The sequence below is a fragment of the Haliotis rubra genome, unplaced genomic scaffold (assembly GCF_003918875.1).
Source record: "Haliotis rubra isolate DU_JTF1 unplaced genomic scaffold, ASM391887v1 Scf213, whole genome shotgun sequence".
Lineage (NCBI taxonomy): Eukaryota > Metazoa > Mollusca > Gastropoda > Lepetellida > Haliotidae > Haliotis > Haliotis rubra.
In genome coordinates, this window is record NW_025766148.1 from 49,324 (window position 1) to 67,028 (window position 17,705).

Genomic DNA, 17,705 nt, shown 5'->3' on the forward strand with positions numbered 1-17,705 from the left:
CCAACTTGCTCAACGAATAAAAGCTACAGAGAACGAGTTTCAGGATTCCATCAACTTTGTCAGATCTTTTACTTCTAAAACCAGTATTCTCTTTATGAAATGAGTTGTTTAGTAAATGTTTTCAAGGAACTGTTGTATCCAACTGAAAGGAATAGAAAACCACGGGTGAAAGATATTTGCTTATGGTGACCTGTAAGTCCATTCTATGCTAGACAATCCAGTAATTTATATTATGAGCAGCAATGACCGCTGACATACAAAAACTTAAATCATGATCACTTGATCCATTGAGTCAATTTTAACAGTTAGCATATATACTTGATACACATAAATTGATGTACGCACCATATATCCACGACACGACAAGACACTCCATTGTACTTATCACCATGGGTCCGAGAGACAACACATACCAATCGACCAGCTGAAACATGTACGGCCCTCCCTGCAACAGGAAGTCCATATCGTCCTTCAAACATTATCCAACGTCTACTGTCACAACAACAACAACAACAACAACAACAACAACAACAACAACTACTACTACTACTACTACTACTACTACTACTACTACTACTACTACTACTACTACTCCTGCTACTACTATTACTACTACTACTACTGCTGCTGATGCTGCTGCTGCTGGAGAGCTGCTGCTTTTGCCCTTGACATTACAGCCGTCTACAGCTAGCACAATCGTTTCGTCTTCAAATACATGTACCACTGCCACAACAATGACCTTTTTGGACCTACTGAATTGTTCAACAGGTAAGCATAGTGACCTGGGTACAGAAGATGAGTCCAATCAGAAATACTGTCAGGCAGCATCCTCCTGTTAGAAACATCCTCTTCTTGCTCAGCTGCTGCGGATACTGGTCAATCAGGGCAGTAATAACGACTTCAGTACTCAGGAACTGGAAGGACAACAGTGGACGGTGTAGTTCGATGCAAACCAGCAATATGTTCATAAACATCAGTGTTGTCCAGTTGTATTTTACTCTGAATGCCAATATTGTTAATATTGCGATATTGAGCTGGAAATGTCGTTTAACATAACCTTCAGACATATTCCATCAACGGCATTGCTACTTGTAGATAATATACTGAACATGTAATCAGTAATTATTGTTTGTGCGTTTTCACTCCACGCTCAGCTTGAGATAGAGCTTTGGAGAAAAATAAAAGTTTATGAACTTGTTCAGGATATGTGTACAAAAGTCTGTGATATCCGTTGTGTGTTTGGTGCTGTTTTACATCAGCACTGCCTAGGCTGCACACTATTCCACATGTGAATGTGCCATTTAAATAATCGAATCTGAACCAGACAAAGCATTGATCTAGTTAATGCTTCAGAGAAGATGTCACGCCCAATTGGTTACTACAAGAAAAAGCTGATGGAGACCTGGCTAGCTATTCTCGAAACGTTCGTAGCCCTACGGACTACTTAAGCCCATTCTTAACACATTGGCTACGATCCAAGTTAAGAATTCGTAGTGCTACGAACGTTTCGAGAATATGGCCCTGATCTAAACTGGAATCCTTAATCCCCAGGCACTGACACTCACTCAGTTTCGTTACTGCCAGAATAGGCTGTAGACTGCTCTAATCTAGAATCCCTAATCCCAAATCGAAAAGGGCAGCAATATTCTGCCATGTTACATTTGGACCACATTTTTTCTCAGCTATCACGATGAATTAGAACATTGAATTGAACACTACATATTGTACCTGTGAATCCAAACCAACCATGAACAACATCAGAAAGAACATGAATGACCACAGCTGAGGGACCGGAAGTTGTGCAAGAGCGTCTGGATAGGTCACAAATCCCAAATCTGGATCTTCAATAGAGACGTAATATGAAGATATGGATCATATATAACTATGTATGATATGGCCAGATATGGATCTATCGTTTTGGCAACAACTTTTAGTTTATACTCAAGATGAGACTGGTTCCATTTTACATGCGGGCCTTGAGTACCTTACCCAATATGTTATCATTAACACTGTATCATCGCCTGTATGTCACAGTCGTGCCATTTCGTGGGTCTATTGTTAATCGAAAGTGGGTAATTTTGCCAATAAGTTTAACTGAAACTTCAGGTATATAAATGATCTGTTATCAGTCAATAGCAATAAAAGAGCCAATTCGCTTCCACTGATTTACCCACCTGAACTTACAATAATATGTATCAGTGAGACCACTTTATTTGCATTACATTTAGATCCATTCAAAAAGGTTCAGAGTAAAAAATATGGTTAAATATTCAGAGGGATGACAATTTTTCCTTTTTGTCAATATTCCAACACCTCCAGCCTTTACTGTTTACATTTAACAACCTTCGAGGTGCAATCCCGCCTCACATGCCTCTTGGTCAGAAGTTCTTGGGTCAAAGTTACAACATTCAAGATGTCAGGAAGTGTTTTATGGTAGATTTATTGAGAACATGTTACAGTTTGATGCATCACTATTTAATAGTGATTCATAAGCACATGCTCAGAAAATATTTGGAATTAGATAAAATCTACTCTGCCTTGAACACGGATTTATTATGGATAGAGAACAGGTTTGGTCGCTTTTGTATATTGTTATTTAAATAATCTACATGTAAACACAAGGTAAGTGCACAATCAAACATTTTGTAAATCTAAAATTTACCGCCGTTCTGGAAGGTTATGTTCAGTGACATTTGAGGAAATACTACTGCATGTTTTAACGTGTATCCTTATACTGTGCCCCCTGATTCAACTGTCCCAAACACAATACGCCACTGGACTCTGATAACTAGTTATGAAACATTGTATTCAGCAAGGAGGAATCCTTTAAAACACTTTTCAGGATCAAAAAGTATCATACGAGCCTTGTAGCTTTGGAGTACTACCTATCAGTTACATAGGAAGACCCATCACTTTCCTTTATTCTTTCTTAAAACTGGAGTTTGTTTTTATCATACAAAAACAGATTACCTACCCCCTGAGACAACAGTTTCAATGGGAACTCCCGTTTTCTGTGACATGACTCCGAGAGCAGCGAAGGTCACCAGGCCACAGAAGATACTGGTTCCTTCTGAGACAATCGTCAGTATGATACTATCTCTGTAAATATAACACACAAATTTCAGTTTTATACCCATCTTTTCCTTATAATGCCACCGGTATTTTGCAAAGGTGACCTGCATACTTTGAGAAGGTTTCCTTAACATTGCAGTGATAGAACAAACGTCCATGTCCTAAGTGGTTGTTAGTAATGCACGCAAAAGTAATAACCAACCCTGTTGTAATCAATTAATCATGTGAGGTTTCAGTTTGATACTTTTTCATGTTACCGCACTGGTGTGTTAGTAACTCACCGGAGACATGGTTCATGGAAGTTGTTGTAGCTCGCAGCAGTGCCAATCATCCCACAACCAACACCCAGTGAATAGAACACTTGCAAACATGCTTCCAGCCACACCTGTGTGAAGTGGTAGTGTAACCGGGTTTTCTTGGCTTTATCTATTATTTTATACAGATGACACCAAGACAGCTACGGGGTGTGAGGCTTACGTTTATTATATACGATAGTCACCCTGTAATAAGAAACAACAGATAATATAGTATATGCATATTAAACATAATATAATATTATATATCATATCATCATCAAAGCAATACAATCATTTCTGTTACATTACTTACAACTATGTATTATTAGATGATACGATAGAAAATGCTTACAGTACATATTAAGTAAAATGGTTACACATACCCCATGTGTGGCACAAGGGTGAAAAACGTGATACCCTTGAAATGTCACCATTCATGATATGTCCTGCAGAAGAAAAGAGCAGGAATAAATACTTAGAGTGACTAAATACACTGAATAACAAAATGCACAGCTTATGCAATTCCATTAATGTAGATATACTAGTAACTTAGCATGTATACAAGATAATATTAAAATACAGTATTGCTTAGGTTTAAAGTTCAGCCTCTAAACCACATTCATTCAAAACATTAATAGAAATATATAATTCAATGTAAATATAATTACTTCTTAGATGCTTATTTATAATGCATAATCTTTGATTACTATTTAATCCTATTTAGAAATAAAGATGAATTATAAACTAACCTTTTGTGGTGATCTGTGAATACTCCCAGTGCAGTGCATAGTGAAATGGCAATATGGAGTTAGTCAGAGCAAGAAGGTAAAGTTTAAATTTGGCCAATCACAGGATCGCTTGGGGTGTGATTGATCAGCAGAGGGCTGGACAAAGAATGTAGTGGAGCTTGGGTTGTGATTGATCACTGAGGCCTGGGCTTAGAATGACAAACACACACCTCTGTTGAATAAAGTTCAACAGAAACAAAACTTGAAATATATTTATTTACAAAAATAAGACTAAAATACAAATATATACACCTGCTACACACTTCCCCCCCCGGGATGAAAATGATGTCCTCATCATTTGCCTAAAACAAGGGAGAGAAATGCATTCTGTACATCAGTACTGTCGTTGGCGAGCATTCCAGCGTTGATAAGAGAACTGAGATACTCAGCTCTGATCTTCCAGTCGGGATGTGGAACTGCAGACATTACATACTCACCGCTAGACATCCACCGTGGCTGTGTCCGAGTCCTCCCTGATCTTCTGGGTTGCTGTGCCGGCACATCTTCAACTGACTCAGGATCATCTTCCACATTGGCAGGTTCTTCTGGGGCTGCACCAGGATCTGCGTCAGTGGTCTCCACATCTGATGTCCTCTCTGCAGCAGGATCAGCCTCAGCTGAAATATCTTCAGGCTGGTCTGGCTGGCTCCCAACTGCGTCTCCAACTAAATCGTCTTCGTCCAATGCAAAGTCTTCAACTTCTGCTCTAGCCTCAGTTGGCCTATCAGCTATATCCGCAGCTGACACTGACGGCTCAGACGATGGGAAATATATGTCTGACTCGTCATCCTCTGGTTCCTCGACTGGAACAGCAAGTCTCTTTGATCTTCTTGGTTTCGGGATAGGTCTCGGTGGCTCTGGTGCTAGTGAATCCGGTACAGGGAGTGCACCAATGGGAAGTAGAAGATTCCGGTGTAAAACTCTCTTCCTACCTTCACCATTCTCCTTTCCGACCACATAGACAGGGATGGAGGGGTTCGGTTGACGAAGAACTGTATAAATGTCACCTTCCCATCTGTCTGCTAGTTTGTGTCTTCCTTCAAAGGCGACGGTTTTAACCAGAACTCGGTCACCAGTCTCTATAATTGCTGCTCTTGCCTTCTTATCAAAGTAGGTCTTCTGATCCTGCTGTGCCTCCTTGCTGTTCTGTGAAGCTAGATGATATGCCTCTTGGAGTCGATCTCTTAATGACTTTGTGTACTGCTGCAGTGACTTGGGCTTGCTTGGCTGGATGTCAAGTCCAAATGCTAGATCCACTGGAAGTCTTGGGTGACGCCCAAACATAAGGAAGAAGGGGGAATGTCCGGTAGACTCATGCCGAATGCAATTGTATGCATGGACTAAGGGTCCAACATGAGCCTTCCAGTCCCTCTTGGCGTCTGGTTCCAGAGTCCCCAACATATCACATAGGGTCCGGTTGAAGCGTTCACACATCCCATTACCCATGGGATGGTAGGGTGTTGTGGACGACCTATTGATCCCAAGCAGCAGGCACAGCTCTGACATCAGCTTACCAACAAAATTGGCTCCTTTGTCGGAATGAATCCTCTTGGGCAGACCGTAATGGATGATAAAGTTGTTGAAAAACAAGTCTGCTGTCGTCTTGGCTGATGTATTCCGACAAGGATAGGCTTGAGCGTACCGGGTGAAATGGTCAGTAATGACCAACACATACTGTTGACCACCCTTGGATGGCTCCAGAGTCAAGAAGTCCATGCAGACCAGTTCCATAGGCTGCAACGTCTGGATGCTCACCAAAGGGGCTCTGATGGATGTGTTTCCCTTCCTTTTCAGACACCTCTCACATATCTTCAGGTAGTCATCTACATCCTTGGTCATACCAGGCCAGTAGAAACGTTCCTTGAGTAGGGATAAGGTCCGATCTCTGCCTGGATGTCCTACACGATCATGCAAGCTTCTGAGTGCTGAAATCCTACATCTGGAAGGTAGCACTAGCTGTTCTTGATCACATCCATCCATGCTGGTGACTCTATATAACACACCTTCCCTCAAAGTCAAATGTGCAAATGTCTTCAATAAAGTAGTCATCTCTGGGTCTCCTTGGAACTGAGTTCTGTCAGGTCTTGTGGCATTCTCCAGATGCTCCATGATAACAGCAAGGGATGTGTCCTTCAGCTGAGCACGGCGCCAATCCTTTGCGTTGGCAGCACACACATGGTCACTTACATCTGCTTCAATTCCTGGAACCACTTCTGTAGACAAGCACAAACTCTCAACAAGATTAGGTGCACAAATCTTGTTACAAATAGCACTCACCACATCACGAGACAGGTCTTCCATCTGGACTGGGTCTTTGCTGGGCAAACGAGACAACACATCAGCATCAACGTTGTTCTTCCTGGTCGGTACTTGATGGTAAAGTTGTAACTTGCTAGAGCAGCTAACCACCGATGTCCTGTGGCGTCCAGACGTGCTGTAGTAAGTACATACGTCAGGGGATTATTGTCGGTCATTACTACGAAATCATTGCCATACAAATAGTCGTGAAATTTCTCTGAAACGGCCCATTTCAGACACAAAAACTCGAGTTTATGCGCTGAATAGTTCCGTTCAGATCGATTCAAACCCTACTTGCATAGGCAATAACTCGTAGGTGACCATCATGCTCCTGGTATAAGACTGCTCCTAGGCCATGGGTACTAGCATCAGTGTGCAGCTCGAAGGTCTTGAGAAGTCAGCAAACCCAAGGACTGGAGGTGATGAAAGTCTGTTCTTCAACTCCTGGAAAGCTTCTTCTTGAGCAGGACCCCAGTTCCAAGCAGTTTGGGATGTCTTAGACCTCGACTTCTTGGTGGCACACTTCGGCATAAGTTCTGAGAGGGGTCTGGCGATCTTAGAGAAGTCCTGGACGAATTTCCGATAGTATCCAGCAAATCCCAAGAATTTCCGGATGTCTTCTGGAGTAGATGGTGTTGGCCAGTGCTGAATCTTGTCTATCTTCTCTGGATCAGCTTCAATCCCCTCAGCAGACACAATATATCCAACGTACCTCACCTTTCTCTTAAAGAACTTGCATTTCTGTGGGGCGAGCTTCAATCCACATTCTTGTAATCTTCTAAAGACGAGCTCCAGCCTCTCCACATGCTCCTCGTATGTCCGGGAAAATATGATGAGGTCATCTATGTATATAAGGCAGATCTTCAAGTTGAGTCCCTCTAGGCACTTCTCCATAAGGCGCTGATAGGTCGCTGGGGCGTTTGACAAGCCGAACGGCATCCTGTTGTACTCGAAAATCCGAGTGGACCTACAGTAAAAGCCGTTCTCTCCTTGTGGTCATCATCTATCTCAACTTGGTAATAGCCGCTCTTCATATCCAGCACTGAGTAGAACTTGTTCCCTCGAGACAATCTAAAAGTTCTTCAATTCTCGGGAGAGCATAACTGTCCTTAATTGTCCGGTTGTTCAGCTGGCGAAAATCTATACATAGACGTAAACGGCCATCTTTGCGCTTGGCTAACACAACGTTGGAAGCCCATGGACTATGAGAGTGTCTAATCACACCAGAGGACAACAGTTCTTGAAGATGACTCGAACCTGATCATACATTGCTGGTGGTATACGCCGATGTCTCTGCTTGAAGGGCACGTCATCATAGAGTTCTATCCGATGCTTGACCATGTTGGAATGTCAAGATCTTTATCATGTTTAGAAGATGTCACCATATCTCCTAATAACCTCCAGTCCCTGTGCAGCTTCATCATGTGTAAGTCCATCTTCCTCCAACTCAATGTCGTCAATCCACTTCTCAGAGTCTGAACATCTCATGTCTGGTAGGTCTTCTATTGTCACAGGTTGAAGTTCACACAGCAGAGCCTTAGTTGGAACAATCATGGTCTGGGTAGTAACATTAGACACATGAACTTGTATCTCATCTGGTCTGTCATGGCAGTATCTCACAACGACTGGTATGATGTCTAAGTCCTTAGAAATAGTAGAGTCTACAGTTGGCTGTATAAGGGCACACACTTGTGGATATGGAATCCCTTTGCACAGTTGTCCACGGATGATGGCAGAACCATTAGCAGGTATGATTACAGGCTTATATTCAATGGATCTAACAAAGCCCAACTTCCCACCATTCTTCTCTAACTCCTTCTCTCGAAGCATCATACATCTAAAGGCCAGGTACCAAGGTGTGTAGAGGTTGGCCGTCTGAAGGAATCGGATTCCATTAACCTTTCTGCAGGCATCCAAAAGCACTCCAAGAACATTAGTCCCAAGAAGAGCAGGAACTTTGGCATTATAGCTGGTGTCAGGCACAACAAGTAACAAACAAGTGATGTCATCTTGGTCATCACAACCATCACCAATACCCTTGACCTTAACCTCAATGTAACCAGAGTAAGGTAATGAGTTTCCACCTGCACATTCAATATTAAGAAGGCTATCTACTGAATGTATGGGAATATGAGTGAGATACCTATCATAAAAAGAGCTAGACACAATAGACACTGTGGCACCTGTGTCCACTAACGCCCTAACCGGAATATTCTCAATAAGTATATCTACCTCATTTGAATTCCCAACTAAGTCAGTGTGTGCGAATACACGAGGGCTAGATGTAGCACCTACGGGCGCCCCCGGGCCATAGGCGTGGCCGAGTTTAAAGGCCTCTTAAGATGGTCAAGACGTACACGACAACCATAATACAAATGTCCGGGATAGCCACACCTGAAACACACAGGCTCATGATCCGATGCTTGTCCTGGTGTGAGAGATCTGTTGTCGTTAGCTCCAGCCCCAGGTTGATAGAAATAGGAAGGGGCAGCGGCATTCCTTCCCTCGGGAGATGGAGCAGGATACTTGCTGGATCGAGGATCATACATAGCTGGCTGATATCCTCGTCCTCCCCGTCCGCGACCTCTTGTTCTCGGTGGCTCTCTCCCATACTGCTGTCCGTGGGTGGTAGAACCAAAGGGAGATTGTTGCTGGTACACTTGGGCTGACAGCTGCTGATGTTGGTCACGTAGGTCGCATACACTCGTGGTCAGATCCTTGATCATCCCCTTCAGCTCAGCGATGTCATCAGGCTTAGAGACGGGCTGGTTACTGGCCATGTTGACGGATGCGGGCTTCGACTTAGACTTCTGGATATCTGATCTGGCTCGGTTCTGTTCAAATTCTATCTCACGGAGGCACAGTCTAAGCTCATCAAAGTTGGAGATACTCTCATATTTATGAGCAGCAAGACTCTTCAGTGAAGTCTTCAATCCATCCCAAAGTCTGGACCTCAACATCTCATCCTGCTCTGCTAAAGAAATCTGCTTCTGTTCCGCTAACTGGTATAACAGTCTCTCAAGTCGACAGCTCCAGGCAGTTACGTCTTCGTCATTTTGCTGGTAGGAGCTGTAGAACTCGAAAATAATGAAGAACTTCGGCGGAGAGTACCAAAAGCACTCTTCAACTTCAACAGAACATCCACAATGGAAGCATGATGACCAAGTTTCATCACAATAAGAGCCGCCTCACCCTTCAGTGACTGACGAATAGCCTGAAGGATAACAGAGTTGTCATGGGCCTTGGACTCCATCAGACAATTCACCTCATACCGCCAAACATCATAGTCAGCATCCTTGCCGGCCGTTCCACTAAACAAAGGAAGTTTAGGGAAGTGACGATAAGCAACCTTAGAACTAAGTGGCACCTGTTCTGGCTGAGAACCATCTAAAGTGGAGGCTTCTTCCTTCTTCACAACTGGACCACCCTGCGTGGCATACTGCTTCAACCAAGACTTAAAGTCATCGGGGTTATCGGCCTTAGGATGCAACCCCATCTTAGCAAAACTATCAACAAGACTAGCATATTCTTCTTCAGAGAAATTCATCTTCAAAGGCACAAGACTCCAAGTAAAGAATAAACAAAATCAGACATGGATCCAAGGCATGGATACAATGACTTGATGCAGTAGATGGTGGTTTGTGAATGTGTCAATAGCTACAAAGACGATGTGTTAATCCCATACAAAAGTAGCACATACAGTGAGGGTACAATAATTGTATTTTCAGCGGCAAACAAACAAATTAAAGGACATCAGTTGGGTTTATGTGGCAAATGCAAGTATTACCCACATGGGTAATTAACAAGATTTGACCCTAAGATTAGATTATGCCATGGTTGGCAGATGCAGAATAATGAAATATGTGGACTACAATAACTATGAAGACCACAGTGTGTCGGAACGCGTGACAATATGTACAAAACGGGTCGCGACTCAAGGCAACGCCATCATGATGTAGACATTTCACGACAAACGCAAACGGAGCAAAATCATCGCAAACGCAAAATAATCACGAACGGCAAACGGATACTAAAGCAAAGGATGATAATTACAAATGGACCCTACATAATGAATGAATATAGACCACAGGCAAAGAGGGAGACAAAGAAAGCGAATGAGCTGGTTAGATATTTGAACTAAGTGTAGTGCAGTGCAGTTAACTATGACATTTATATTCTAAGATAAAACTGAAGTTTAATGCTAAGTTTATTTAAAACTAAAGTTTATTTGGCTAAGTTTATTGATTTAAGTATATTCACACAATCATACTCACACGTCACACCTAAAACAATGTAAATGATTAAAGAGACTACAGTATGGAAATAAGCGAGAACACAAGTGAAGCTTGTACAAGCACAACAAAATGCTAACTAACTAAGCTGCAGCTAAGTATAAAGAAACGCAAATTGATATGGATATGTGTACACCAAATGAAAATAAATGCAGTTGACACTACATCTTATTGAGGGTAAATAACCTGCAGGTAATATGTAAACAAAAGCAATGCTACAAACCGTAAAGGTATTTAAAGAAACAACAAGGAGTTATGCCAGGCACATATTTACAAGTTCATAATGGACAGAAAATTCGAAGATGAATGTTTACAGACATGTCAAATGTAAACAAAGTCAAAGCAATATTGCAAAAAAAAAATGTAGAAACAGTACTTACAGTTCAAGATGAACAATATAAATATATCCAATTAAAGACGAGAAACAAAATAGTCCGGAAAATGAGTCACAATTCACAATCACCAAACCAAGTACAGCAAATTGTCAACTTGACCTGCCTTGGAGTCTCTGGGTCAAGGTCGCTGTCAAAGTTCAGTAAGTCCTAGGGTCACAAGACCCAACAACATGGACCTGACAGTCACTCGTGTGATGGCCAAATCGACCATAATTACAGTTCTTTCACAAACTTGCATTCCATGCGGGTATCCAGGCATCACATAAGTTCCTCACTGGGGGCTCCAAACATGTAACCGGGTTTTCTTGGCTTTATCTATTATTTTATACAGATGACACCAAGACAGCTACGGGGTGTGAGGCTTACGTTTATTATATACGATAGTCACCCTGTAATAAGAAACAACAGATAATATAGTATATGCATATTAAACATAATATAATATTATATATCATATCATCATCAAAGCAATACAATCATTTCTGTTACATTACTTACAACTATGTATTATTAGATGATACGATAGAAAATGCTTACAGTACATATTAAGTAAAATGGTTACACATACCCCATGTGTGGCACAAGGGTGAAAAACGTGATACCCTTGAAATGTCACCATTCATGATATGTCCTGCAGAAGAAAGAGCAGGAATAAATACTTAGAGTGACTAAATACACTGAATAACAAAATGCACAGCTTATGCAATTCCATTAATGTAGATATACTAGTAACTTAGCATGTATACAAGATAATATTAAAATACAGTATTGCTTAGGTTTAAAGTTCAGCCTCTAAACCACATTCATTCAAAACATTAATAGAAATATATAATTCAATGTAAATATAATTACTTCTTAGATGCTTATTTATAACGCATAATCTTTGATTACTATTTAATCCTATTTAGAAATAAAGATGAATTATAAACTAACCTTTTGTGGTGATCTGTGAATACTCCCAGTGCAGTGCATAGTGAAATGGCAATATGGAGTTAGTCAGAGCAAGAAGGTAAAGTTTAAATTTGGCCAATCACAGGATCGCTTGGGGTGTGATTGATCAGCAGAGGGCTGGACAAAGAATGTAGTGGAGCTTGGGTTGTGATTGATCACTGAGGCCTGGGCTTAGAATGACAAACACACACCTCTGTTGAATAAAGTTCAACAGAAACAAAACTTGAAATATATTTATTTACAAAAATAAGACTAAAATACAAATATATACACCTGCTACAGTAGTGTAATTCATCGTCAAACAGTTCCATTGTTTCTATAAACATTCAGTAGATGGGAGAGGTCTGCTCGATACTATATTTAAACAGGGAGTTGATATTTATCTTGAATACTATTTTTTAGGACATAATGAATGTCAAGCCTGTTTGGACACAGAATTGATCGATTTCGCTTTGATCTTATTGGCTTAACTGACCAATTATGCTGATGACAATCAATGACTTCAGTTGTAGATATATAACAGATGATGGCATTATTTTACTCTCCATTAAAATCTCCTCTAGAAAAATGTGTGGCGATGTAGGTTTGACCTTCAATCTTGTGAATATCACTGGTTCTCAAACTTGACCTGCTGTTGTAATCACTTGTAGAGAGTTTAGATTCAGTAGAGGGTAATGACGTGCTAGTGTATATATCAAAACTGGAAGCCGAGGAAATACACACACTGCAAAGATATACCACGTTTGATGTATGATATATTTACACAGAGAGTTGATATTTATCTGGAAGCATCAGAAGAAGCAGGAATAGCCCTGCATATTCTCAACATAGTCACAGAATGTTATAGAAGGAAAACATCGGAAGTTATGAAATGAATCATGTTCACAAGCACGTTACATAATTCAGAAACTCGAAATTGAATACTATTGTTTTCAATAAATACGCAATGCCATTTTAGAAATTGGTCAAATGTAACATATTTTATTGTATTTGCTAAATAAATGAACGTGAGGCGTGTTTGGTCAGTATTCATCAAGATTGGAAGAAGAGGGTAGTAAGGAAATACATAGAATTGCAAAGACTTGAATTTTGTCATTTGAAACACACCTGCATATCAAGGAGTTTGTTGAAGTCAGGTATGAAAAAGTAATACACGCCATTTAGAGCACCTGGTTGCAGCAACGTCGTGATGCAGATGGAGATGAGGAGTACGTACGGTAGCGGCGCAGTCACGTACACAGCCTGCAGGGAGGGACAGATCAAGTTATTAGACATGCTGTGACCTTCATTGCGTCTATATGATCTGGATTTAGAAAGTTTACATTTAAGTATTAGCTTGTAAATTAAGTGTTATCTGCATTAAAGATAACGGATATTTACACAGCACAGCTAGTAAAGACATAATTCAATGAACAAGTGAGTGAATGTGCCTTTTCACCACTTTATCTACATTCCTGCAATATCACGATGGGCACCCATGTAGGGAATCGAACCCGGGTCTTTCGCTTTAACCATTCGGCTATCGTACATAACCCCCGTAGTCATATGGATGCATTGATATGGGATATTTCTTTCAATTGCTCATGTGAATGACTTTGTTAGATAAATCCCAGTAAAGATAAATTATATTAGGAATCGAGTTTTGATCAATTCAAGATTCAAGTTTTAAATTACAGTATAACAGACCTCCAGCCCAAAGTACATGTTTTTTTCTGACACACCTCCTTTTTATACAAAAGGTTTTACACAAAAGTGAATAGTGCAAAAGAATGCAAGAGAACATTTCAAACAGCTTTAAGCAGCTTATGGAACATGATATATTTTATAAACGCTTTAGTCACTTTTAAAGTTTTTTCTCCCTTTGAAAGACAGTGACTGAGTGAGTGTGTTAAAATTTAAAGTCACTTTGGCAATATTTCAGCCATATCGTGACTAAATCAAGTTACAGATTAATAGATATTAAAGGTAAATTATAAAAACCTGTCAACGAAGGACAGTAAAACAACTAGATTATCACAGGTTGAAATTTAAAACTAGTAACCAAATCTAAAACATTTAACTATGCACGACAATACAATACAAAACCAGGCTATAGATTGCCAACAACTGAAGGTAGATCAGCATACTAGGGACCATGGGGACTTACAGTACCTTTGCTACCTGCATGGAGCCTAGTTGCATTTACACCATCCCTTCAGCTGTTGGCGATTGTAAGAACTGTTAGCCAAAATTAAAATAACAAGTATGCTATGTTTAAAAATCCTGGTAAGTTTAAATTGATTTTAAAAGACAGTCAGCCAGAGCTTTTGCTTTGCTTGGATAAATAGAAATTATATTTCTTGTGGCAGATACATAATTTTCAGCTTTCAAATGGAAAGTAATTCATAGCTTTGGTGAAGGTTTCAATGCATCTAAGATTATTTTGAATAATATTATGAATATGGAATCATTCTTTTGTTTGTCCACAGGTCTTTATTACCACTGCAGATACCTGCCATGTTCGGGACCACTGATCTCACTGAGTGATACTGGTATTAAATCAAAGTGGGAGTCAGTAGTTAAAGAGTTATGTATTACAACATGCATCAGTGACTGTAGTGTAGTAGTAGATGTAGTAGTACTAGCAGAAGCAGCATCAACCGTAGCAGTAGTAGTTTTGTCAGAGGTTGCGACACTGCGTTGGTAGTAGCAGCAGCAGCAGCAGTACTAGTAGAAGTAGTAGTAGTAGTAGAGAGAGTTACTGTATTGGCATCTGTGGCAATGGTAGGGGTACTTTGAGTGGAAACCGTCGTACCAGTTGAAGATGTAATAGCAGTAATGTCAAAGGAGCAGCAGTAGAAGTTATTGCTGTGCCGGTAGACATAAGAGCAAGGAAGAGGCGGCAGCGACGAGAGTGGCAGTACTAAACGTAAAAGTGAGTAAAATTTGTTAACCATAATAGTATATATTGCCTGAAGGACGATATGGACTTGCTGACTTCCTGTTGCAGGGAGGGCCGTACATGTTTCAGCTGGTTGACTGGTATGTATTGTCTCTCGGGCCCATGGTGATAAGTACAATGGAGAGTATTGTCGTTTCGTGGAGATATGGTGCGTACATTTATTTATTGATATCAAGGGTGTATGCTTACTCTTAAAATTAACTCAATCCATCATGTGCTCATGACTAACTGTTTGTGTGTTGGTGGTCGCTGTTGCTCACAATATCAGTCACCGGATTGTCTGGTCCAGAATGGACTTACAGGTCACCATCAGAAAACTTTCTTTCCTCCAAGATTTTCTATTCACTTCATTTGCATACAACAGTTCCTTATAAACATTTACCAAACAGCTCATTTCTTGTCAATGAACAAGTTGAATTTTGTCCCTATATATTGTGTTGGAAGTATAAGATCCGTAAGGTCGATGGAATCCCGAAACTCGTTCTTTGTAGTTTACATAATGATATTAAATGTGCATTTGTAACACGCATTTTTAAACATACAAGGATATACATAGTTAGTTGTAATGAGAGGAAAACAGGTGGTTCTTCAGCAAGCGTTTAATTGGGGTAAAGTCAACTGCCGATTTTATGGGCAAATGGATTTGATGGCCATAGTTTTTATTCAGTTTTTTTCAGCTGCTAGACGTATGTCTTCAAGACACATGTTCAAGGTACAGACGTATTCAAACGTATTCAAAGATAAACTTTCTTTATCGTGGATGACAATATATAGTTTGTCACTGTATATTTTAACTTCAAAATGTATTTACTTTGTACAAATAGATTACTTGCTTTTTATTCATGGGGTAGAGAGCCGGTCGTAACATTGTCAGAAAGTAGGTACAGTACACATATTAATAAAATTTCAGTTATGAACGCTACCTTACAATGTTTGTCAGTGTGATCATATGTTCTGTCATGTATAAGGCGAATCAGTAAAGACGTTGAGATGATGATTGGCAAGCCACTGCCGATGCCTGTAAAGATCCTCTGGGCTCTGGTAACGCCGACAATATTGATAGTAAGTACAATGCAGTTGCACGATACAATGATCGCATTGAAGTCTCACATAGACATATGATACCTTGTATATGTGTTTAAAATATGTGTGGGGTGAGGGGGGTTGCCTAGTGGTTAAAGCGTTCGCTCGTCACGCCGAAGACCCGGGTTCGATTCCCCACATGGGCACAATGTGTGGAGCCCATTTCAGGCGTCCGCCGCCGTGATAGTGCAGAATATTGCTAAACGCGGCGTAAAATCTCACTTCCTCAATCACTCACCAAAAGGTGAGCGTATCCTACACCGACGAGGACAATTATTAAAGTGGTATTTTGTTTTAGAACATCGCAGAAACACCTTAAGATTTTTCTTTAGACAAGAAACACGTCTCCTGAAATGTATCGGCGCCAAATACACACTAATTATACATGTTACCCTCACGACACTTTGTTATATATCGAGATCACTTTCATCTTGACACTTCTCCGCTACCAGCCACCAACCTTCGGCACGTACGTGTATCCTAGCTACGACCAATTCCTTGAAGAAGGTGATACATTGTTTTTCTTCCGTCTTAAAGAATTCTGGTGACATTTCAGATTATGTTATCCATTACACTGCTTTTCACGTTTGAATTTGAAGGTCTTTGATTTGGTAGCAGGGAAGTAGAATTTAGACAGGATTATTGTAGAATGTCCTGTTCGGCACTGGCCTTGAAGTGTGTGCGGATGAAACATTTGTTCCTTATCAATTGCTTTTATTGACAGAGTGTACGTCTTGCCTTAATGCCTGATGATGAATGGCGACCTGCGAACTACAGAAGCAGCAAGGTTACAGGATGAATCGACAAGATAACAACAACCAACTAGCAGGACTATCTTCGTTTTGCTGTTCAAACAATAAAGCCTAACGCTGGTGTTTCAACCTGGTTTTTATTGTACTCAGATCCAACTTTCCAACAAGGATAATACACACTTTAATGCAACATTTCACAAGAAAATCCTTCACACTTATCAGAAAAATTTGCATTAAACTATGGTAGTACATAGTAGAATAGAAGTATATAATATAATAGCAGTGGTAAATACAGTGAAGTTGGTGAAATGATATTTACCTAGCAGCAACAAAGGTCCAGTCGAAACCTATAATTCATTTTTTAAAGATTTTATCAAACTAAGACTTTGACATGTTTAACCTCCAAATAGTGTTGCAAAATTGTTGATAATATGTCGCTTAAACAACAAAAACAAGTAATGCAATGGACGTAGTACCTTATACCAATACATGGAAGTTGAGTTTTCAGTTAAAGTTAAATGTTTACTGCACTTGCAGCATGCCAACATGTATCGGTATAAAAGGAATAGCGCACCATTCAATCAACTGAATAAAGAAGTTGTTCATCCATAAAGTGTATCCTTTTCTGACTCTCCAACTTCTAAAAATGCTACTCAAAGAAGTTATGATACATGAAGGAGCAACACCACGTCGCTGGTTTCGGCAGCATGCAACTGATACATACTTTTAACAAATGATCCGGTAGGTCAGCCTCTCTAGGAAGAACGGTGTCGAATCCCATTTCGGATATCAGGCGTTTCACATTTTCTATCCATTGTCCAGTTGAGGAAAGGCCGG

General features: G+C 40.3%; 1 protein-coding gene across 1 annotated transcript; it reads right to left on the reverse strand.

The window, feature by feature from the left end:
• Nucleotides 1-761: 761 nt before the first annotated feature.
• Nucleotides 762-3,403, reverse strand: LOC124276763 (sodium-dependent proline transporter-like). The gene is made up of 4 exons (XM_046712417.1): nt 3,354-3,403; nt 2,975-3,099; nt 1,729-1,841; nt 762-914 (listed from the first exon to the last, which is right to left on the reverse strand). The coding sequence occupies exons 1-4, from the start codon at nt 3,401-3,403 to the stop codon at nt 762-764; spliced, it is 441 nt and encodes a 146-aa protein (XP_046568373.1).
• Between the last annotated feature and the right edge of the window lie 14,302 nt (nt 3,404-17,705).

Bases quoted from the DNA above. Each gene is read 5' to 3' on its own strand.
- LOC124276763 (XM_046712417.1), bottom strand. From the start codon at position 3,403: ATGATTGGCACTGCTGCGAGCTACAACAACTTCCATGAACCATGTCTC. The intron at 3,100-3,353 runs GTGAGTTACTAA...TTATATTTACAG, and splicing joins TTCCATGAACCATGTCTCCG to AGATAGTATCATACTGACGA. The intron at 1,842-2,974 runs GTAGGTAATCTG...TCTCTATTGAAG, and splicing joins TGAAACTGTTGTCTCAGGGG to ATCCAGATTTGGGATTTGTG.